Raw genomic sequence first — 23038 nt, 5'->3', positions numbered from 1 at the left:
CTGCGACAACTCGGGCGGCGGTTTGTTTTGGGAGATGAATGGAAGCTCACCGCTGCATTTCCGATTTTAATCAGTTTAATTTGAATCACCATGATTCATGAGCTGCTTCTGGCGTTGAGTGGATACCCGGGGACGATTTTCACATGGAACAAACGAACAGGTTTGCAGGTAAAACCGAAACAATGATTTAACGTTAACATGTAAGCTAAGACATTTTGTTATGCTAATTTTTTACAGGCCTGGCATATTGAAATTCTAGCATAATCTTTGCTGGCGCTCTACCGTTACTTATACCGTTTGTGTTAGCATAAGTTGGTTTACAGTATTTTCTGTTTGCTATTTGTAGCTACATATATCACACAAACAGTCCCGGGCTAAAAAATGCTTTCTGTTCCACTTCTCTGCTTCACAAAGTGTCTTCTTTCAGTATAAGTGTATTGCTCATTTTCCTGTTCAGAATATCCAGAGCCATATGAAAATGAATAAACATTTGAAGTGAAGCATTGCATTCAAGAATGAAGTTTTATAACAAACATTTTTTTAATAATAACAATGGCTCCTTTTGCTTGTAGGGAACAGGACTGTTGATTGACAGCATGATAAACCGATTGATTTTATGTGCAGGCCTCTCTTGTGCAGTGGGTGACACTGATGTTCTAAACTGGACTGGTCTATAGTCAGAGGAAACAAGGTGTTGTGGCTTATGCACCACAGAAACCTTTGTGTATTAGAGGCACACAGTGTTTCTTTTCACAATTACAATTAGTCATTTGCAGACACTTTTATCCAAAGTAACATACACATGAATTCACACACCAATGGCACAGCATCGGGGGCAGTTTTTGGGTCCAGTATCTTGCCCAAGGATACTTCAGCATGTGGACTGCTGAGGCCAGGGATCGAACCACCAACAGCTCTACCTCCCGAGCCGCAGCCACCCAAACATGAAGCACTTTGTTTCACCCACAGGTGTCCCAGGACCTGCCCTTCCTTCACCCCAGTGAGACCAGTGTCCTCAACCGGCTCTCTAAACTGGGCTCAGATTACATTCGCTTCACAGAGTTCATAGAACAACACACCGGCCATGTGCATCAACAAGTGAGTACAATGCTTTTAGACTTTAGACAACATTTTAGGTATTTAGCTTGTAAAAAATTCAGTCACCTTTTTAGGAACGCTTATCATTCAGTCAGTGTCGTCTTAGCAAAAAACTAAAGTTGTATTTTTGTGGTTGATGTTTGGCTCCATCTGTAGTGTTGCTTTAGGAACAAATACGTTCAGTTTGTTAAAAAGTAGCGTACCCATCCCAATCTAAGACAGAGTTTCTCTGTTAATTACATGAATTCATTTCTATCAACAATTTGTTCCTCAGGAGCATCACACCAACCAGCCCAACCAGACGGGACTTCATGGAATTTACTTGCGGGCTTTCTGCACAGGCCTGGACTCTATTCTGCAGCCGTACCGACAGGCCCTGCTGGACCTTGAACAAGAGGTAAAATCATGACTCCGCCAACAAGAACGAAAGTCGAAGCGTGTGGCAGGATGCTCATTTAAGCTGTGTGTATGTTTCAGTTCCTTGGAGATCCACATCTGACAATATCGCACGTGAATTATAAGCTTGATCAGGTAAAGCACTGACGAATCTTCTAAAGAGGTCATTTTAAGATTTTTGTCATTTAGAATATACTAAAAACACTCACGGTGGAAAGTCTCTCTGCAGTGAAATATCTGTCTGTCTAACACTCTTCTTGTTCTTTAAGTTCCAGTTGCTGTTTCCGTCTGTGATGGTGGTGGTAGAGACTATAAAATCACAGAAGGTAAGAGCTGCTTATGAAGGAGGTCACCAGGAAGTGTAAGCTCAGGGTGGAGCACAGTGCTGCCGATGTCGCAAATGATTAGGAAAGGAGAAATTGTACAATTGGAAAACATTACGACAGGCTTCACCAGAGAGCCTCAGAAAATAAAGAAAAGATGTCAGGGTCGTCTGGAGCTGCAGCATCTCTCGATGAAGTACAAAGCAGAGCTTTTTGCACGTCATCACTCTTAATCACCACAGCAGCTGATTTAAAAACACAACAAGATACTGTATCTGTGGAGACCAGATGATTTTGTTAAAAACTGAGAGAAAACACGCATTTGTTTGCAGGTGGAAGCATCACTGGCCATGATGTGTCAGTCACTGATGCTGGATTGATTCTGACTCTTTACTCTGTTTGCATGGAGGCAGTTGACAGAAACACACACTGAGTCACGTGTTGTTTCTTTCTTTCAGTGCATTTAATATAAACACAATAAATAAACAGCCTGACCTAAACATGACGCACCAGCTGAGGCAGCGCTGTCGCCCTCCTTGAAGAAAACATCTGGAAAACCGGATCTGCTGATCCAGACTAACGCCTGGAGAACAGAAGTGACCGTTCTGTTTGTCTTGTGTGTGATGTGCAGATCCACGGCTGTCAGATCCTGGAGACGGTCTACAAGCACAGCTGTGGGGGGCTTCCTCCTGTTCGCATGGCCTTAGAAAAGTAAGTCCGCTTCATGTTCTCCTGTGATGTGTAATTGATTTAGAAACACAAAGAAACGCTGTTTCAGTAGATGTTTGGATGAAAGACGTTCAGTAATAATTTTAATGTTTTCCATTTGAGACATATGTTATCTCTCCATCACTGTGGATATGTTAAGATCATCATGGCTGTTTACCACTGGATGTTTGATCTTTTCAGCTTTTAGTGAATATACTTTGAACATTTGATTTGTCACGTTAAGACTTGCATTGTGTGTTTTTTAATGCATCCTGCAGGATTCTGGCTGTGTGCCACGGTGTCATGTACAAGCAGCTTGCAGCTTGGATGCTTCACGGGTTGCTGCTGGACCAAAGTGAGGAGTTTTTCGTGAAGCAGGGGCCCAGTGCAGGAGGAGCTGCTGCCAACCAGGAGGAGGAGGAGGAGGACCTGGGGCTGGGAGGCCTGAGCGGGAAGCAGCTCAGAGAACTGCAGGATCTGGTGAGAGCTGCAGTCTGACACACGTCTGACACTGGAGCAGAGTCCGCTGCGTGCTTTCAGGAGGCTTCATGATGTGCTGCTGTGTTCGCTGCAGAGGCTGATCGAGGAGGAGAACATGTTGGCTCCGTCTCTGCAGCAGTTCTCCCTGCGAACAGAGATGCTGCCCTCTTACATTCCCATCAGAGTGGCCGAGAAGATCCTCTTCGTCGGAGAATCCGTCCAGATGTTTGAAAACCACAACCACAGCCCATCGAGAGCCGGTAGTGCATTTTGTAGCAGCGTACGTTTGTCTTAATGTCAGTGAGAGAACACCACACATCATTGCTTTGTTGGTTTCAGGCTCCATCCTGAAGCACCAGGAGGACTTGTTTGCTGCAGAGCTGCACAGACTCAAGCAGCAGCCTCTTTTCAGCCTGGTGGATTTTGAGAATTTGATTGATCGCATCAGGAGCACAGTGGCAGAGGTGAGCTCACACGGCGCTGCATCACTTTCATTTCTCAGCTGAATGACGTTCAGTGTGAGTTACCAGTTCGCTCCATGTGACAAAATCAAAGGGTCGCCGTCTTTCTGTCTGTCCTGCAGCATCTCTGGACGTTGATGGTGGAGGAGTCAGATCTGCTCGAGCAGCTCAAGGTTTGGGTTCACTCTGATTCTGGATAAAAAAATCGGTGCTTAGCGAAAAGTGCTGATGTTGTCTTCTCTTCCAGATTATTAAAGACTTCTACCTGCTGGGTCGCGGCGAGCTCTACCAGGTTTTTATTGACCTTGCACAGCACATGTTGAAGACGCCTCCAACAGCCGTCACTGAGCACGGTAAACTTCAATTTAGTTCAGCCAATCAGATCGACAAACAATATGATGTTGTAGAAGGACTCCTGCTGCTTCAGTGGCACTCTTTGCTCTTCTTTCAATGAAGAAATACTCTTTAGTGTAGCATCTATGCTAACCTATTTAGCAGCTGACGCCCATAGCTGCCTTTGATTGGTCTGAGGTTTGGCACAAATGCACGCGTTGCATGTAGAGATCCAGCTGCCTCCTTACATTCAGAGCTCATTGACTGCGTGCAGTGGCCGCTGTGATAAGACCTCCACGTGTTTCACTGCCGTGTGTTTTCCGCTCCGCAGATGTAAACGTGGCCTTTCAGCAGGCGGCTCATAAGGTGCTGCTGGACGACGACAACCTGCTGCCTCTGCTGCACCTCACGGTCGACTACCAGGGCAAAGACAGCAAAGGTAAAGCTTTAGCACCATCCTGTGGTTGTATGCTGTAACTGAACAGTCACACAGTTCATAGAGCAGCCCTGTCAGAGGCACGTGGACCCATCATCATCATTCACTAAACACCCTCCAAACCAAATCTGACTGCTGCTGAAACAATCATTACAGCTTCTGAAACTTGAGGATTTGCTGCTTCTCTCTGGTGTGTCTTTAGAAATTCAGATATCTTTCATTTTGTTTTTTATTTTGCACTTTTATTCAGACAAAACACAGCCTGTAGATGTCACCTTAGACTTGTGGTGGGCAGTTTATGGACTAAGCTACTGATTATCAGTGCAGAGCATTATCAGTGTTTTCAGTCCGGTTTGTCGGCAGGATTGCAGAGAAACTACAGGCCCGATTTTCATGAAACTGGACCAAGGAACAAGCCAGTAAATTCTGGAGCGGATCTCAATCACGGTGCAGATTGTTTTTGTTAAAAAGTCCAGTACTGCTTGGACTTCTCCGCTGCACCCCTGTCAGAGTGGTATGTTCCACCTCCCTGCTGCAGTGCATGAGGAGGCCAGTTCGGTGTGTGTTTGCGGAGCTCCAGCAGATGGTTGAGTTGTAACGGCTCTTCCTGCTTGTCTGCACTTTGTGTGCGTCACTGGCTGTATTTCTAGTTAATTTAAAAACTCGATGTCTTCTGTAAAGCACATAACTGGAAGTTTAATGAAGTTGAATTCTGCCCGCTGTGTCGACGCCGTACACATCAGTGAATTCTTTATAAGCAACTGTTGCTTATTGGTCTTCTCAGAGGCGACGGGCCCCAGAGATGGAGCCACTCCTCCGCAAGACTCCTCCCCTCGCGAGGTCCCGCCCACGGGCTGGGCGGCTCTGGGTCTCACCTACAAGGTTCAGTGGCCGCTGCACATCCTCTTCACTCCGGCTGTGTTGGAGAAGTGCGTTCTCGTTCAGCTCCTTATCGAAGCATTTATTCAGTGGTGCGTTCAGCGCAGCCGGTGAGCATCCTCTCCTCCTGTTTCCTCCTCTTCTCTGTGTTCAGGTACAACGTTGTGTTCAGGTACCTGCTGAGTGTGCGGCGGGTGCAGTCGCAGCTGCAGCACTGCTGGGCTCTGCAGATGCAGAGGAAACACCTGAAGTCCAGCCAGACAGACGCTGTGAAGTGGAGGCTCCGCAACCACATGGCCTTCCTGATCGACAACCTGCAGTATTACTTACAGGTAATGACACAACGGAAGAGGCACGTGGAAAGTGTGTGTGAGTATTTAGCTTTGTGTGTATTCAGTTTCTTATGCGTCTGGCTGCGATTTGTGATTTGTGCGATGGCAGCTGAGCGATGCTGAGGCCTTTTCCTGTCTTTTGTCTCCAGGTGGACGTACTGGAGTCTCAGTTCTCTCAGCTGCTTCAGCAGATCAACTCCACCAGAGACTTTGAGAGCATCCGACTGGCCCACGACCACTTCCTCAGCAACCTGCTCGCCCAGTCCTTCATCCTGCTCAAGCCGGTATGAATAACTCAGCCTTACGACGTGTGAGCCTCACCGACCGTCTGCTTAGTAAACGCTTCCGTCCTCAGGTGTTCCACTGCCTGAACGAGATCCTCGAGCTGTGCCAGAACTTCTGCTCGCTGGTCAGTCAGAGCGTGGCGTCGCTGGACGAGCGGGGGACCGCTCAGCTGGACATCCTGGTCAAGGTGCGTTCGCTGACCTCCTGTTTGTCTGATGCTGGAAAATGTAAAGATGTGTTTCGTAATGGCGCCACGTTCATATTTCAGGGCTTCAGGCGGCAGTCGTCCTTACTGTTTAAAATCCTGTCGAGCGTGAGGAACCATCAGATTAACTCGGATCTGGCTCAGCTGTTACTGCGACTGGACTACAACAAATACTACACGCAGGCTGGAGGGACCCTGGGCAGGTAGGCCAACGTCTAAAAATGAATCTCATCGGGTAAAATGTTCAGGTGCAGAGAATCCACGACACCGACATGAGACATCGGTTAGAATTTAGAATCAAAAGGTTAATCCAAAAAATTTAATTTCTTTCATTTCAGTGTTTAAGAGCTCGGAGGATGAAGATCTGGATCCATCTCTGCCAAACACCCATCAGTCCTCTGTCCTGTCGGTCTTTAAAGGGTCATTCTCCTCGCTCATCTCTCACGCCGTCTTCCCATGCAGACAGGTTTTTGGGATCAGACTAATTCAAGCCTGGTTCAAGGACTGTTCATGTATTTAATTAAGGGAATAGTTGAACATTTCTCTTGCAGAGTGTTCGATCTGTCTGTGAAACATGAAGCTACAGAGGTCAAAACTCCAGCAAAACATTTAATATAAACATCAGATGTGTCAGGTCAGTGCATCAGAGCCACAGCCAGGCTCTTTGTGCTAAGCTAAGCGCTAACAACGGTCTCCTAACTCTTTGCAAGAAAATGAATAAGCACATTTCCCAAAATATGCTATTACTCATCTAAAGTACTTAAAGGGTAATTCTGGTCTTATTTTGACATATTTTGGAGTTTAAGTACTAATACAAAAAGTTTAGGATTTGGTCCAGCAGACGATCTGCACAGACCCTCAGCTAAAATGATAGTTTTTGTCAGTGGCTTTGAATGTCCTTGTATAAAGTGTAAATATCAAAACCTCGTATGTTCCGCCTGCTGTAGAGAAAATAAACTGAAGTGTGTTAAAATGAAACAAGGGTCACAGTTTATTATCCCATAAAAACAGACAGGATAAAGTTATATACAGCAGAGGCATGCAACAGAACTGAAGCTGGACACTGAACGCGGCGTTCTGCACACGTGGGCTCGGATTATGAGGAGTAGTCATGGCGATACTGAGGCTTGCTGTGGAAACCCAGGCACTCCCCGAGGACGACGCTCTGGATGAGCCACTCGGGAGACACCAGCGGGACTTCCTGTGATGTCATATGCGTCTTTACCAATGGCGGACAGGCACGGTCTGTCACCACAACATCATACTTGCCGGCAGGAACGTCTGCAGACGGAGGAAAGGACAAACCGTCAGCATTTGTCCCCGCGCACGTCATTTGGACGTCGTGTGGTTGCGTCCGTACCTGAACTGTCTTTGTCCATCTGGAACTGTCGCACAGAGGAGCCTCCGCCCATGGTGATCAGCTGCGCCCAGAGCTCCACCGGCTTCTCGAACACCAGCAGGACCCGCAGAGCCTTGAACGGGCTGCTGCGAGGATGCCTGATCGGAGAGGAAACAGCTGTTGGCCCGAAGACGGCTGCGCGTCCAAAATCACTTCAGTTTACTGTACAGAGCAGTATTTTTACTTCAGTGCCTGAACGATGAGTGAAAGTCACGCTCGAGACAGTGGACAGCTCTGGGACTTGAGGGCTGAAACAACCCTCGATACTCTGTCAGATCCATCCATCAAACCCAAACAAAGCTTCGTCTTACCATTCGACGATGGCGTCATCTGGGCCCACGCCAGCAGGCAGCAGGTAGTTCCTGTAGTTCAGCAGCTTGTTGTCTTTGCAGCAGTCTCGCACCCAGATGTGCGACACACACGGCACGCCGCTGGCTAAACACAGCAGGTACTTTCGTGTACGACAGTGCTGGTCTGCAATCAGCAGGCTCTGGTAAGCAGCTTTACACTGAAGAGGAAAGCAACAGAAGAAACATGAAGTACAAACCTGCTTTATTCTGCAGCCTCAAGTTCTCCAGGACATGTCCAGGTTTCATAGGTGTGTTGTTTCCAGAGCTCACCTGTTCCTCGTTGAAGTCGGGCAGGACGAAGCCTCCACCCGCCTGCAGCTGCGACTCTGTGTAGGCTTTGTTATACGGCCCCGTCTCCACGTAGTCTGTAGAAAGAACAATTGAAAACAATGAGTGCAGCCATTGAAGGAAGCCGGCCGGTCGTCCTCATTTTGTCCTCGTCCAGCTCACCCTCCTCTTCGTCGCTGGTGAGCTTGTTGGTCAGCCGGTCGCTCTCGGACGAGGCGGTCAGCATGAAGGCGAAGCCCATGAAGAGGGACGCGTTCTGGGGCAGCGGGCCGTGTGTTTCGGCCACGTCGCGAGGCCGAGGGGGGAGGTCGGTGCCGCTGCCGGAGGTGTTGCAGACGCCGACGCGCTGAGCTGGAGACGGACACGCACGTTAAAGCAGAACAGACGCGACAGCAGGCGTCAGATAAACGACAGCTGGGACTTCAAAAGGTCTGTTCACCCGAATCACAACATTTTCTCTCTCACGTCGATCCCGCCTCTGATGTTTCAGTGTTTCATCAGTCGATGTTTTGATTTGTGAAATTGTTCTTTTTAAAGCTGCTGACTGCGACCTGAGGACGATGCAGAGAGGACAGGTTCAACCCCGCCCGCGGTACGGTGAGAGAGAAGGTACGTTTCTGTAACCTGGCTGAACCAACCTTTAGAGCTTCACATAAACACACTTCACAAATCCACCCGTGACTTCAGAGACAGACACACATCATCCTCCCTCCACCTGTGGACCGACACCGTGGAGATGCTGGTGCGTGTTGTTAGTTACCAAATCAGCCTCAGCGGCGGACGGCGGGCGGCGGGCGGCGACAGAAGGCGAGCACACACCACAGGATGAAGGTGGAAATGTCTCAGATATCATTCATACAAAAAACACACAGTACTGAGTCCATAAGAACACCTGACAGATTCATCGAGTCGCTTCACTGATTCCTCTGAATTATGACAGAAAACAAGAATTTCAAATGTCGACAGGTTAAAACAACAGCTCCTAAAAACCATCAGAGTCACATGACGCTGACTAAAACCTTAAATACGCCACATTAAAATCCACTGACTGGAGAAGAATTCATGATGTTTACAGTCTAAAACTAAAACACAGAAGCTTCATTTTGAAGTCAAAAAAAGGAAAAAACGAACTGATAAAAAGTGAGCTTCATGTGTTTAAAAGCAGCCGCCGTCACGGCCTCGCCGAGCGGGTCCCCGTACCGGCTCTGGCGCCCCTCCGGCCTCTCTTGGCCGGCGTCCTGTCGTCCTCGGAGGCCATCAGCTTCCTCTTGCCAGAGGGGCCGGGGGTCCGGGGGCTGCTGGAGGAGCTGCGGTTGGGAGTGTTCTCGCCCCCGGGGGTTCCTCTGCGCCTCCTCTTCCCCTCCACCAGGTTATCTGAGAAGAATGTCAACACCAGGTTTTTATGAACTGAACGCAGGATCTGGGAAGGACTTCTGGAAACATTTCAGAAGACGACTTGTCTCAGAGGTCCAGCTGCGGCGTCTCACCCAGGCTGATGTCCGAGGCCTTGGCCAGCGGGGTGGAGGGCTCGTAGGGGCCGAGGCTGTGCTGCTCCCTCAGCTTGTTTCCCTGCTCCAGAGACAGGATGACGGCGGTCCTGTTGTACCACTGCCTCTGGCCATCCTTCTCCACACTGTAGAACAGGTCCTGTCCCTCGGTCTTATGGCCCCGGACAACACCTGCAGAGACAGACAGAGAGGAGACAGACAATCAGCAGGACGTCCGCTCTGAGACTCGGTACAAGTATTCAGAGGAGGAACAGCGGATGCAGCATCGCCTCTCGTCCAGACACTCAGGGTGCATTCATTCAGAGGTAGGATGGACCTCCACCTCCTCTTCCTCACCTATGCTGAAGTACTCGTCCTCCAGCAGAGCGGTGACCTCCGTCTCCAGCGGGATGGGATCACACAGCAGGATGTCCTTCCCCGCCACCTCGCACTCGTAGCCATCATCGAAGCGCAGGCGGAATCTCCCCTCGCCGGCGTCTTTGATGATGCGGCCCGAGTAGAAGTAGCCGTTGGACGACCACTTGGCCACCACGCGCAGGCCGACGAAGCTGCTCCCGGCCGAGCTCGCCTCCTCCGGCGACGACCTGAGGGAGTCGGAGCGGCTGGGCTCCGCATCTGTGGGGCTGATGGGGAGGCGCGGGGGGAGCATGCGGGTGTAGGGCTCGTCCTCTGAGGAGGACTGCGGCTGGCCGTGAGCGCCGAACCTCTGATGTGAGCCGACGCCGCCTCCCCTTAGAGGGACAAACAGAGTCTGATCAGGCAACATCAGACGCTGATTCAAAGGCTTCCTGCTGTCAGAATTCATTTTCCCTCGACGTCTGTTCACGTATTTTTAGATTTAATCGGAGGAAATGTGTCAGAATTGAATCATCCTGCTTAAGACATCCAATCAGGTCAGTGTGCAGCACCTGAGCTGGAGCCTAACGTACCTTCAGCAGCTCCATCAGAACCAGGAGTGAAATAACTTCAACATCTTTATCTGCCACGTAAAAACAGAATTCCTCTGATTTGGCTTGAAAAGCGCTGAATAATCTTTCATATCAAGCGACAGGTTAGCGCTCCAGCGTGACGAGCTCACACACGTCCTCCTCTCCTCCTTCAATAATCAAACTGCGCTTTAAAAGCTGCTGATGTGTGTGAAGCTGTGCGCAGTAATAATCACTAACGATGAGTTTCGTCTTTTTGGACAAATGAGACGCGCGACGTTTAATCGACTGGTCGACGGATCGCACACATCGCTGATGGTGATCGATAGTTTTCACTGTTTTCTGACAAACAAACAAAGTGTGTAATCAATTAACTGACAAAACAAACAAATGTCTGCTGACATAAATCATTAGTTGCAGCTGAGTGAGAGGATTAGTGGAAAGAGGAAAGTGAGGCGTCGTTAGGTGGCGGTGCAGGTGGTGTAGGCGGTGCTGCTTCATGCTGTTTGCCTTTCCTCGTCGTCGTCCTCAGAGAGGACTCACCTGGACAGGGAGGAGCGGGACGGGGGCCGGCCCCTTCTAGTCCTTCCTCTGGGATTCAGCGGGACGAAGGCTCGGGGCCCCAGGGTGCCGTAGCCTCTGTCCATTGTGACCACTGACCCCGCCCTGTGACCCCTGTGACCCCTCTGTTGCTGCCCGCCTCCCCTCCTGGGACTGCAGACACACAGAGGGGACGAACGGAGCCGGTCAGGTGGCACAGGCACTGATCTGGGGCCGCTTTCAAAATCGACGGCGCCCCGCGGAACGAGGGCTGTCTGGCGGCCCCAGACCGGTGCCTGCTGGATCAGTGAGTCACTGAGACATCAGAGGGTTAGAAAGTCAAAGAAGGTGAAGGAGTGACAGCATGCAGCGAGTCCAGACACACAGCAGAGACACCTCACTGACAGGAGCGAGGACAACGCGACAGCTTGATTGGCGGCGTGGAGGCGGCGGCAGTACCTGATGGATCTGGCGCCTCTGCTGGGCGGCATGACGAAGTCCGGCCTGCCGAGGCTGCTGCTGGTTCCTCCGGAGCTGTGCTGCAGGCTGGAGGCTTTGGACGACAGAGAGCTGATGTCAGCCAGGTCGCCAGAGGTCACGGAGCTGCTGCCAGTGCGGCACGGAGAGATGTCGCTGTCCAACACCTGGCACTCCACCACGGGCTCCTCGCTCTCCTGGTGGCGTCAACAAAGAGCAGCGACGATCATTTTTAAGTTTCAACACCTTAAACACGTCCAGAGGTGGCGCTGACATTCACTGAATTTGTGCCTGTACCTCGGAGACTTTGCGCTCCACCTCTTTGCCGCCCTCGTAGTACACGTCCGTGATGATCCGCGTGATGGTGGTCCTCACTTCCTGGATGGTGCGCACGTGTCTGCGGTGGTAGGGGCCCGTGGCTCTCCTGTAGGACGGAGACTCTCGCTCCCCCTTTAAGACAGAGCGCAGGAGCGTCAGCTGGACGATACTCACACTCACACACACTCACACACACCAGCAGAATTTTCCTTCTCCGCATGCAGCTGAGTCTGCGTACCCTGCCGGCTGGCGAGCGCAGCCCCGGCGCATCGAAGCTGGTCTGCTGGGAGACTGTCCGCTGACGGAGCTGAGACACACAGGACAGAGCGATCAACACCACCATGACATGTGTGAGGACACCTGAACAGCCAGCCAGCGCTCACGCGTCCCAACAACAACCGTTAAAAAGAGCAAAACCTCAGCGTGAACAGTACAGCGGATGTTTCCAAAGGGATTTTTAAAGCCTCATTAAAACTCAAAAATCAGCTGAGCGTCTTCAGGATCAGACAATGTAAGAAGCAGGCTGTATTCTCAATCTGAAAACGAATGAAGTCATTATGTTTCGTGTTTATCAGCCTCGATATTCAACTCCCCTGCACAATAAACCTGAAAGCCTTGTCAGTGACATACTTTCATTTCGATACAACTCATCACGGCTCTGGTGTCTCTGTGAAGTCGTCCATTTGTCCCATTTTCTTCAGTAAACTCAGATTTTTGTGTTCTCAGTACGTGTGCGAGTCTTTCACTGAGTCTGAACAGAGAAGTACTGAATAGAGACGTCATAACATATTATGTTATGACATAATAACCACGCTCAGTAACCTCGTAACCCTCCACACAATAACTGACGAACCTTGTTGGACGGGCTGGAGGTGATGATGCTGTCAAAGGTCTGCTGGGAGACCCTCTGTGCGGCGTCTGTCCTGACCGGGCTGGACGGCTCCGGGGCTCCGGGCGGCCCTCGCCTGTCCTCAGCCTGCTCGGCGGGGCCGGGTGCGTCCTTCGGGGTCTCCTGCGCTGCTGCCAGCACTTCCTGTTGTGGCGTGTCTGGCTGGCTGTTGAGGAGGCTGTTGCATCCCAGCGAGGACGCCTGGGAGCTCCTCTGCGGGGAGGCGAACAGCTCCCCTCTGCAAAGACGTTAAAGGGCACAATAACATCACTGTCAGGACACACCTTCAACAGCAGAGTCTCCAAGCTGTTTACTGCAGGAGACAAGTGGACGAATGAGAATCCAGCTGCAGACATTTTGTAAAACGACCTCACTGAGAGGAGGACAAAACCGCACCTCACCGCTCCTCCTGTCCCCAGAGAGCATGCAGAAAATAACCATCGTCCCACCGCCAGGCTTACAAAGTAGGTCTCTCTCACACACACGCGCACACACACACGCACAGATCAGTAGCCAAAGTCCTATTTCTGTCTACTAAAATACATTACAACAGGGGAACGCTATTCACGCTTCCTGGGTCAAACGGACATGTGAGGCTTCTGCAGGTCGGATGGCGCCGATCTCGACTGAACGTGCACGAGAGGAAAGTTCAAACTCCGAACTGTACGAGCCGTTCAGCAGAGTCAGCGCTTTCCAAATCCTACACAGGACGTCACAAATCTGAACTGAAAGCTCACAGAAGTGGAGCACCAGCAGGCCTCTCCCTGTGCAATCAGTGTGTGTGTGTGCGTCCGTGTGTGTGTGTGTGTGAGACATTCTGGCCTTTCACCACCGCCTTGTTAATGCAGCTTCCTGCAGATCTACGGTCGCCACAGTGAAACTCATTTAGCGTTACACACATGAGATCCCGCGCTGTGGCTCACCTGACAGGTGCGGTGTCCTCCTCTGCATCCTGCTGTCTGTGCACCTGCCTGACCCGACTGAACACCGACGGGCTGCTGGGACATAAAACATGGGTGCACGTCTCATCAGCCGGACCTTAAATCATCGCCCACACCTCTGACGGCTGAACCAGATCACGTGACAGCTGAACACCTTTGGAAATAGGTTACCTGTTGACAGCCTTGGCAACGGCGGTAACCTTGACCCCGCCTCCGTCCTCTTCTGATAGCGCTGGCTCTGGAGAAAGAAATGCGTTACTGAGCGGGTGATGAGTACACGCAGCGCCGCCATGAACGCCATCCTGTAACTCCTGACAGGATGCACATGAAAGCGTGAGGGAGGCGCAGCGCTCACTCTGCAGGCTGAAGCGCTCCGAGCTGCCCTCTTCCACAGGCGTCACCAGCTTCATCCTCAGACTCAGCTTCCCGCCCGCCTTCTCCGCCGCGTCCTCACCGCTGTCGCCCGACACGATGTCGCTGGCTGCCATGGCCACGTCCGCAGAGACATCGCCCACCACGTCCGACTTCTCAGAAAAGGAAGTGATCTCTGGAGGAAAAAGAAAACCACAGACGAAGCTCAGCATCAGCTCGTGTTTGACGTCCAGCAGACAGGTGAACGTGAACCCACCAATGGGAGTGCTGTGTCTCAAAGTCTGCTTCAGCTGGTTGATTAGAGGGGGCGTGGCACCCACAACAGGACCAATCAGCTCCCCTTCTTTCGGAAGCGTGAAGTGGAAAGAAATCTCTGTTGTAGAAAAGCAGAAATGGAATCAGAAAAGATCTTTTTCAGAGAACGTTTCCTGTCAAAGCTGAAAATCCTCGAGTGTCTGACACCTGAGCACCACCTGTCACCTGAACCCTCCACCTCTAAAGAGGCTGCAGACCAAAACAAGCCTGAATCCCTGCAATCCACAGCATTCAAGGCCGAGTCGGACTTATTATGTCAAAAACAAAAAGCTCCAGAAATCCACAAAACACAAACACACAGAAACACACGACAGGACGCAGCTTTGTCCAATTGTCCAATCAGGTTTCAAGGCCTGAAAGGACACAGCTGAGTACTTCACATCTGGACCCACTAGACTCACCTCCTGACTCCCTGCAGGGGCCCCGGCCCTCGGGTTGAACCCCTGCTTCTAACAAACTGATGCACGTTGACTGCTTACCCCCTGAGCTGTCACTCAGGCTCTTGTCCTTGTGCCCCTCTGCTCCAGGCCCCGCCCTCTCAGTCTGGGAGAGCCTATCAGAAGCCGTGTGCACCGTCTTCACCTGAGCCTGGGACTCGTGGCCGTTGGTGGAGACGGTCCCTCTGATTGGCTGGGAGCTGCTGGTCTTTGACTGCAGCGTCACATCTTTGCGAGGAATCTGGGAGTCTCTCTCGCTGTCCGTGATGACGATGACGCTGTCCTCTGCTCTGTCTTCGCTGTCCTCCTCCATGGGCTCAGGAGACAGCAGCTGGCTCTGAGACAGAGCCAGAGCCAATCCTGAAGCCCCGCCTCCCACCGTGCTCTCCTCCCCCTCCTCCATCAGCACCTCCTCCTCTGCTGCTTCACCCTGCTCACACTCCTCCATCACGTCTTTGACTGGCTGACTGTTACTGACGTTTCCACACGTCTGTGACAGCGATTGGACAGACTGACTGTTCGCAGTCCCTCCTACTCTCAGGTCCACAGCGGACGGCTGACGAACCATAGACTGCGAGGACAAACTGCAGGGCGTGGTGTCCGAAGGCGTCTCCTGCACGCAGCTGTTAACCGTCAGGTCAGCTGAGTCAAAGTTGGCCTGAGAGCAGGTCACCTGGTCGGCAGCGCTCGCCTCTTTGCCGTCACTTCTGTGTTTTACATTCACATGTGGTACATTCAAAGACGTCTTTTGGTGCGCGGCACACTTTTGAGACAGATTGGACTCGGACTGCTCGTTCTTGGCACGTTCGCTGCGATGCTTCGGTGACTCAGCAGAGGTGGAGGCTTTAGAGCTGGTGGCAATGTGCGACTCCGCCGGGATGCCGTTGCTGTCGGCCCTCCGATCGCAGCGTGAAATCACGGCGTCGCTGGTGTCGACGCCGGGCGGCTCCTCCAGCTCCTCTATCTGCGTGGCCTGGCTGTCCTCCTCAGCATGTTGCTGCTGAGGAGGGGGGCAGCTCTCGGTGTCCTCAGAGAGCTGCAAAGGCAAAGCGAGAGGAGCCGACTCCGCATGCTGAGACGGTGCATCGGGAGGCGGCGACGCCGTCTTCTGGTCCGACTGCTGAGGAGCCTCCTGGCTCTGCGTGGGGACAAACACGTCCTGAGGAAACGGAGAAAGACACACAGAGAAGACTGTGATTAACTGATTCATCACGCGCCAAAGAACATTAAAAGGACCGACACTCCAAAATCCACATACAGACGATATTTTCAGAAGCTCTAACCAGCGAGCGTCCAGAGCTTTTGTTTCATAAATGACTTGAAATATTACCAATCACTGAAACTGTTGTCCCAACCAAAAACAATGAAGCAGGACAGAAATGAACAGATCAGTGCTGAAAGAATAAGTCGATGAGGCAATTAGCTGAACAGAAACAAAACCAATTCATCACTGATTGAGTCAAATCTTCTCTTTGTGCAGCTCAGTGCGTTAACTGCACGTCTTTGGGTTTCTGAGTGTCGGTCGAACAAAACTACTCAGCAAATCATCAGGCTGATTGATTAAAATGGAAAAAATCAAAGTGCATACATGAGAGAAGTCTGGCTGGGACGGCAAAGAGAGAGTTCGCTCTAACACGAAACCAGGAGAATTCTGGGATATGGGAGTAGAGGCGGATGGGTGTGGCTTCGAGGCGGCCTCCGTGTCCATTGGCTCTTCCTTTTCCCCCGCTCGGTCCTCTGGGGGCAGTGAAGTATCCATCGGCTCATCAGCACCTGACCAGGAAAATGAATTTCAGCTCTGTTTACCAGCCTCTCACTCTAAATCCAGTCATCAAAGTCGGCCGTGTCTTTTACCGTGCTCGTTCTCTGGTCCGGTGGGTGAGCTGGGGACAATTAAAGGGGTGTGGGTGAAGTTCTCTGGGGTGGGGGCAACGTAGTCAACAGAGCTCCTGCAAAAAGAGGCAAAGAGAGCAGAGCATGAGGTCCCTTTGGAGGCCCTCTGGACTGTGTGTGGACTCTATCTAGAACCTGTACTGTGACTTACTGGGACAGACTCTCCTGCACCAGCGTTCCCTGTCCAGACAGGTGCAGCAGTCGCAGGGTGCGGGCCGGTGTCGGGGAGGGGTCACCCTGCTGCTCCGGCTCAGACACCGTGCTGTCTACTGCGGCAGCTGAGACGAGTCCACAGGAAACATGCGAGACAGAGAAAAAGACAGTCCAACTTTCCTGTTCTGAATGTGCTTTTCTGAAGCCGGCGGGCAAAAAGGATCCATGTGATTACAGCGCCATAAAATAAATTAGCGTGGAGCCTCTTTAAGTGGCCACGTGGGCCGCATACGCGTGCATTTACCTGTCTTGTCGGTGTCAAACAGATCCTCCTGCGAGGACAGGATCTCACAGTCCTGCTGGTCCCGCTCAGCAGAGGCCTGCGGGCCCTGCGAGTGCAGCAGAGCCTGGACACTGAGCTGCCTGCCCGACTGACCCGGAGACGCCAGCGAGCTGCTGGAGCTCACCTCAGATCTGGAGGAGGAGGAAGGGGAAACGCAGGTGAAAGCAGAGCCGTATGTGAACGCTCATGAGCGCAGAGTTTAACCACCACGTGGAGCTGTACCTCACTGCTTTGTTGTCCTGACTCTCTGAAGTCCTGAGGCTGAACTTCTGCTCTGCTGGAGATGAGAAGAAGATGTAAGTTAGACTGACTCTTCAAACCATTTGATGTCAGCAGGAATGCTCTGATCGGATAATAAATAATTAACTGTTACGGTCAGCTGTCGAGCCACATCCAGCGGGATTAGGAGACTATTTCTGCTCTGACTCACACACTGTGCATGTGTGCATTTCAGCAGCAGAGCACAAGGTGAGCCATGAAAGCTCTTTTTAAGCTCAGCACAGTTCATCTATGCATCTTCAGCTGTAAACGCAGCCAAGACGCTCTGGAGCCACAGACGAGTGACAAATGACAGACTAACATGAGGGTGACTTTGACAGCCATAACGTCTGACTCGCATCATTTTCATACTCGTTAAACCAATGAGCGCGCAGAAGCATCTTCACTTGCTGTTTCTCATTCGTTCAGGCTTTTCCTTTTATTTGTCACCTGTCAGTCGATTCAAATTAAATTTCTTCAATGAGCCAGGTACCAGGCCTGACTGCCGCCTTTTAAATATGGAGTCATGTTCTCTGTATCAATTCAAAGGAGGCCCATTAGAGGCCTAAATGACAAAGGAAAACAAAACATCTAGAAATAAATGCCTTAAAACCTAATATGGGGCGTCGCTCGCTGTTTGGCTGGGGTACGATGTCTTCGTCGTCTTCTTCCTCCCGACTGTTCACCGCTTCACCGCACAGATCCTGACTCTGAGAAAGCTCGAGGAAGCCAAACTGAGACATTCCCTCTGAAACACAGACGTCATTACACTTACAAACACATGAGGTCAAATGTCATTCTGAAAAAGCGCTGCTCTTCCTGAACACACGAGAAGGGCTCCTACCCTCAGACTGAACGCAGTGTGTCGTAGAGTCAGCTCCAGGCTCCATGTCGGCGTCCTCCGGGACACACCTGACCGAACAGAAAACAAGAGTCAGAGCAGCAAATCACCGTCCCACCCTGAGCACCAACCAGCCGAACGTCTGCTCCACACATACTTCTTCTTGCTCGGAGGAGGGCAGATGTTGAGAACTTGACTCTCCTCCTGGAAAGCTGAACTGGGATTGGCCGCCGTGAGAACACCTAAATAAAGAAAACATGAGTGTTTTTTGCTGGATAAGTGATGTGTTTGTACACGTCGTACCACGCTGTCAGAGAAGCACTGACCGGGTTCAGCCTGGTTGTTGCTCTGGGAGCTCTCTGATTGGCTGTCAGTCTGAGAGTGCCTGCTTCCAAGAGGGGACGATATCAGTTCCTGGAAAAGGACAAATCTTCTCTAGTTTCACAAAGAAACGTACTGGCACATCAAATTAATTCAGGCTTTTTAAAAAATAGCAAATCTGTTGTCATTTGTCAGGTTCCCTTCATTGTACTGGTGAGTCAAAGTTCAGATTCAGCGAGTAACGCAGTATACCTGTGTACTAAACAAGCCTGTTAAACAACGAATGACGCTGATACACGCTGATTTAAAGGACTTCTGGGCGCTTCGTCTCAGCCACTACACTCCATTCTACAACAACGCCGACAGAAAATAAGATCAAACTTAAAAAAGAGGAGAAGAGATTAAAGTCTGTAGAAAGGCTGTATTTTAAACTCTCTGCTTCCTCACCAGCAGGAGGGAAGAGGTTTCAATTTCAGTGATGAAGAACAAATAATCCCAGAGATCCAGATTTAACTGCAGGACCTGAACCCCAAAACCAGAATACACAGTAGTGGGAAGAAGTCCACAAACTGGCTGACCAGCAGCGTGGAATGTTACTAAATACTTATACTCAAGTTATGTACTTAAGTACAGTTATTATCACAGTTATTTCTGTCTCAGAAGAAAATACTGCACGTTTTTCTCCACAACATTTTTTGAGTACTTTGACTTTCAGTAGTTTTTGCTGATAAGTACTTTTACTTACATCAAATGAGGCTGGAGGGGTTTTACTTGTACTGGTGTATTTTTACTCTGTGGTATTGATACTTCTACTTCAATGGAGCACCTGAATACTTCCTCCCTACTACACTGCTGCCAGGTGTAGTTGTTTGTCCTGTTCTGCACCCTTCATTAAGAACATCTCAGCATGCATCATCAGAAACTATAAACCAGTCGTGGCTGTGTGTCAGATCAGATCTCAGGCCGGTTTTCAGCTCACCAGAACCGGACTGCGGGCGGTGGGCTGCAGGCTGGAGAGGCGGCGGGCCAGCAGAGCTCGGTAGCTGCTCTCCGGATCGTCCTCCAGAGCGACGCTGTCCGGCTGCGAATCCTCCACGATCAGACACGGGTTCTCGGGTTGAGGCAGGCTGGAGTCCAGTTCACTTCCGCCGGGATCCATGAGTTCAGGCCGGGGGCAGGAGACGGGCTGCTGTTAGCTAGCCGAGCAGCAATAACACAGCGGAGAGGGGCACGTGAAGCTACGCCCGTGTATTGTTACCTGATATTAGCTGTTAGCTAAAGTTAAAGGCTAACAGCTAACGTTGCTGCTCCGCCCAATAACAACGCGTGAGGCAGCAGCTCAGAGGCGGAACCTCCGCAGACATGGAGCCGAGTGTCTCCGCCGAAACTTACCAAAGTCTTCATTCATGGCTGCGTTTTTTATTTCGCTACCAGCTCCTTTCTTTGCCACACATTCACACCCCCCTCCGGCTCAGCTCCGCTCCTCGCGGCAAAACCCACCGGAAGTGATTTCATTGGTCAGTTGGTTCGATGACGTCACACAAGAGCCCCGATTAGTTTTACGGTTGCAGGATATTTTTTTATATCTAACTTGTTTGTTTTTTTGGCACTTTTTTCTTAATAATTATTGCTTATTGCTTAATTTAGCTCTAAATACTTTATTTCGTGTTCTCATATTTGACAAGGTTTGAAAAGATGAATGCACCTTCTGACCAGCTGCTGAATGATGTTTGACACATTTCTTTAAAAAAGCTTTACTAATCCTTGTATTTTAGAATATTTTTGCTTTTTAATTCAATGAAATGTCAGTATATAGCCACTCATATATACACACACACTGTGTATAATGTGTATACCATTAATGGTTCCAGATACTTTCAACAACACATTTATTGGAAATTGAAATAAATCAAACTGATTCTCATTTATTTCCATCATGTAATGTGCTGAACGGCCTGTAATTCTATCTTACATTACGTTTTGTCCTTTTGCATCCACAGTCTTAACACCATCTTGACTATTGTACATTTTCTTCTATCTTAAATGATGAAGATGCTTCATGGTTTGCCGTGCTACACTACAGAGTTTTACGCTGTAATGTTAAATCATGTGAAAGAGAGAAATCTAGGCCATTGTATCCCATAGTGGGATCTCAGAGACATTCAGAGGCCCTTGAAGGACTTTCAGGGACTCCAGCAAAATGAGATATAGGCTAACCTTCACAATCATTTACCTCAGCTCAGACTCACTGAGTTTGTCTCATGTTTTTTCCACATGTTTCTTCCTCCCTGCTGTTACCTCCTCTGCTCCTGATACCTAAGTCCACATTTCAATCGTCACTAAGGCAAGTTTTAAAGAGCAGCTATATCTACTCTGTTCATCCTTCACAGTTTTCTGTAGAAAACTCTCTTCCTCTCCTCTGGAAAGAGGCGCACATTTGTCCATAAAACACAGAAATCTCTATCTGTGCGTGAGTGTGACTGAGATTAAAAGAGTCAACAAGCGCAGGTTAGATTAGAGACATTTTCTGAGGAGCTTTTAATGGTGGGATGCTCACAATTCAGAAGATTAACAGGCGGCCTTTCAAATATTAACATCACTTTGTCATCATCATTTGACAGCCTCAGTTTCCATGGAGACACCACATTTCCTGTAACACCGCAGTCTATGCAAACGCAGATCACAGTGAAACTGGCATAAAGCAGCAATCACTGGATTGATTGAGGACTGCAACAAACTGAGACCCGGACGAACTAAGTCACGCTGAGACTTTGTTGGAAAAGAAAATCACATGTTGGAGTGTCTCCTCACCTCAGGTCACATCTTCCTCGGGAGTGAGGAAGACCCTGATCACAAGCAAAAAGCTCTAACTTACCAGTAAAGACCAACAGTTACCTAAGAGTGCATGTCTGAAGGATGCTTTAGCTATAAAATGCCATCCTGTGAGAAATATCGTGGCCACAGTGATGAGGTGAAACAACACGAAGCAGGACGAGGTCATCTGAATTCATCACAGACACACCATCTTCATTTAGCAAGAGTGATTTACAGAAAGACAATTTTCTGCAGCTTTGTGCAGAATCTGACTGACTTCAGCTGACAGAGGCTCACCTGTGTGCAGCCTCAGTTTGTGTTTCAAGCCTCTGGGTCTTTATCTGTTCTGCTCAGAGTCAGCTGAAGGTGTATCCTGGCAGACGGCAGCCAGGCCTGGTCACAGCTCTGCTTTAGGTAAGCAGCAGCTGCAGCAGCAGGGATGTTACTGACTAGCATTTCAATATGAGAACACAGAGGTGGAGGGAACAATGCGATGATGAACACCTCATGCTGCTAAATGAGCACATATGCAGCTCACAGCGCGTCTGCTCATGACAACAAAAGATGAGGAGAAATCATTTCCAGCTCCAGCTGGATGCAGGCGGGCATCAGACAGCCTCGCCGGGTGGCACCGCAAAGTTCAGCGTTACGTCGTCGTTTCTGCAGGTCGGGCTGACATCCACATCAAGAAATGCGCAGCCACTACCCAAAATGTCTAATCTTAGCCACCTCAGCCGGAGCTGACAGACACCGAAACACACTGGGAGCATATGCTGCTGCGCGTCCTCGTCTCATCTCCATCTTTTCACCTCAACGCAAAAGAGAAACATAAAGAGCCTTACCTTAGAAATCGATATGTCAGCTGTTGGGTCTCCAATTTGTTTCACCGTCCCGTCGGTTGCAATAATAACGCGTCCAACATCGCGGAGTCCTGCCTTGCCTCTGTTTTGCTGAGAGTCAGGGTGTGGAATACACACGCATGGCACGTAAAGATGCAAAGGCATTTTTAAATGTAGATACCATGCTCATTTCCTCTGGAGTCACACAGCTGCTGCACGCAGATGATGAAGATGATCAAACTCACATTCGTTCAGAAACGCAAAAATGAAGCGTATCGTTTCATAAGACAGCTTACTTCAAAATAACTTTTAAAGCAGAGCCGATAAAATGACTTTAATGTGCTGTGAGTGTTTAGAAACGTGTGATGTTTTCTTTCGTGGCACATTTGCATGAATCTCTCAGTTTTGTTAAATCAGAGTCAACAGCTCGTCTGATCATTTCTGCGGTTAAATGAAAGTGGAGCTTTGGCAGATGCACGAGTTTGAATTATTTCTGCTGTGTTGGAAATGTAAGTGTGGGAGAATAAAGACAGACTGGAGGAAATGAAGTGTGCGGGGACTCCAACAAACTGAGGACTGTCAAATGAAACTTTATAAAAGTCCTGATCTGGTAGAAGAAAACTGAGTTTTATGAACATTTATGTTTTCATCTCCTGCAGTTCCAAGAAAAACACAGTGTCTGTTTATTCAAGTGATTTTATTATTCATTAATTTTTACTAAAATATCACCGTGAAACATGGTTAAATGTTAATGATGATGTACATGAGAGCAACATTACAGGACAGGATATTTAATGATGTCTGTTATGTTGTTTGTCCTTCATATGTTCACTTCACTTTTTTTTTTATCTTACTCTCATTTTCCTTGCATCTATAATTC

General features: G+C 49.6%; 3 protein-coding genes across 7 annotated transcripts; 1 reads left to right on the top strand and 2 right to left on the bottom strand.

The window, feature by feature from the left end:
* The first annotated feature begins 2 nt into the window (after positions 1–2).
* On the top strand, positions 3–6912 carry tubgcp4 (tubulin gamma complex component 4). The gene is made up of 18 exons (XM_070958403.1): positions 3–168; positions 970–1098; positions 1373–1495; positions 1576–1629; positions 1764–1820; positions 2449–2528; positions 2804–3005; positions 3100–3265; positions 3345–3469; positions 3589–3639; positions 3714–3819; positions 4131–4238; positions 5020–5164; positions 5269–5446; positions 5596–5730; positions 5802–5918; positions 6000–6139; positions 6275–6912. The coding sequence occupies exons 1-18, from the start codon at positions 91–93 to the stop codon at positions 6279–6281; spliced, it is 2001 nt and encodes a 666-aa protein (XP_070814504.1). The 5' UTR covers positions 3–90; the 3' UTR covers positions 6282–6912.
* LOC139328564 (TP53-binding protein 1-like) lies at positions 6904–18268 on the bottom strand. Of its 5 annotated transcripts, none has more exons than XM_070958352.1 (25): positions 18188–18268; positions 17957–18091; positions 17308–17362; positions 17047–17216; positions 16741–16867; positions 16551–16645; positions 16285–16469; positions 14739–15855; positions 14201–14317; positions 13928–14119; positions 13744–13810; positions 13555–13629; positions 12596–12869; positions 11981–12049; positions 11722–11874; positions 11407–11621; positions 10951–11121; positions 9818–10212; positions 9461–9652; positions 9174–9347; positions 8136–8324; positions 7956–8050; positions 7647–7843; positions 7297–7433; positions 6904–7217 (listed from the first exon to the last, which is right to left on the bottom strand). In XM_070958352.1, the coding sequence occupies exons 1-25, from the start codon at positions 18231–18233 to the stop codon at positions 7033–7035; spliced, it is 4827 nt and encodes a 1608-aa protein (XP_070814453.1). In that variant the 5' UTR covers positions 18234–18268; the 3' UTR covers positions 6904–7032. The 5 variants fall into 5 exon arrangements, with proteins under 5 accessions (XP_070814453.1, XP_070814461.1, XP_070814471.1 ...); XM_070958360.1 differs by having other exon boundaries at positions 13555–13626; XM_070958370.1 differs by having other exon boundaries at positions 17308–17359.
* A 9-nt stretch (positions 18269–18277) lies between these two features.
* On the bottom strand, positions 18278–19899 carry LOC139330947 (TP53-binding protein 1-like). The gene is made up of 3 exons (XM_070962184.1): positions 19485–19899; positions 18511–18598; positions 18278–18426 (listed from the first exon to the last, which is right to left on the bottom strand). The coding sequence occupies exons 1-3, from the start codon at positions 19662–19664 to the stop codon at positions 18278–18280; spliced, it is 417 nt and encodes a 138-aa protein (XP_070818285.1). The 5' UTR covers positions 19665–19899.
* Between the last annotated feature and the right edge of the window lie 3139 nt (positions 19900–23038).

This window comes from Chaetodon trifascialis, chromosome 1 (genome assembly GCF_039877785.1).
Source record: "Chaetodon trifascialis isolate fChaTrf1 chromosome 1, fChaTrf1.hap1, whole genome shotgun sequence".
Taxonomy (NCBI): Eukaryota; Metazoa; Chordata; class Actinopteri; order Chaetodontiformes; family Chaetodontidae; genus Chaetodon; species Chaetodon trifascialis.
The sequence above is the reverse complement of the archived record's forward strand: the minus strand, read 5'-3'. Positions and strand labels throughout refer to the sequence as shown.

Coding starts and splice junctions, on each gene's coding strand:
- tubgcp4 (XM_070958403.1), top strand. CDS start 91: ATGATTCATGAGCTGCTTCTGGCGTTGAGTGGATACCCGGGGACGATT. Junction 1,630..1,763: donor TGAATTATAAGCTTGATCAG/GTAAAGCACTGA, acceptor TTGTTCTTTAAG/TTCCAGTTGCTGTTTCCGTC. Junction 3,266..3,344: donor CCACAGCCCATCGAGAGCCG/GTAGTGCATTTT, acceptor TGTTGGTTTCAG/GCTCCATCCTGAAGCACCAG.
- LOC139328564 (XM_070958352.1), bottom strand. CDS start 18,233: ATGGAGCCTGGAGCTGACTCTACGACACACTGCGTTCAGTCTGAGG. Junction 14,120..14,200: donor GAGACACAGCACTCCCATTG/GTGGGTTCACGT, acceptor TTTTTCCTCCAG/AGATCACTTCCTTTTCTGAG. Junction 13,811..13,927: donor GGAGCGCTTCAGCCTGCAGA/GTGAGCGCTGCG, acceptor TTCTTTCTCCAG/AGCCAGCGCTATCAGAAGAG.
- LOC139330947 (XM_070962184.1), bottom strand. CDS start 19,664: ATGGATCCCGGCGGAAGTGAACTGGACTCCAGCCTGCCTCAACCCGAG. Junction 18,599..19,484: donor CCGCCCGCAGTCCGGTTCTG/GTGAGCTGAAAA, acceptor GTCCTTTTCCAG/GAACTGATATCGTCCCCTCT. Junction 18,427..18,510: donor CAACAACCAGGCTGAACCCG/GTCAGTGCTTCT, acceptor TTCTTTATTTAG/GTGTTCTCACGGCGGCCAAT.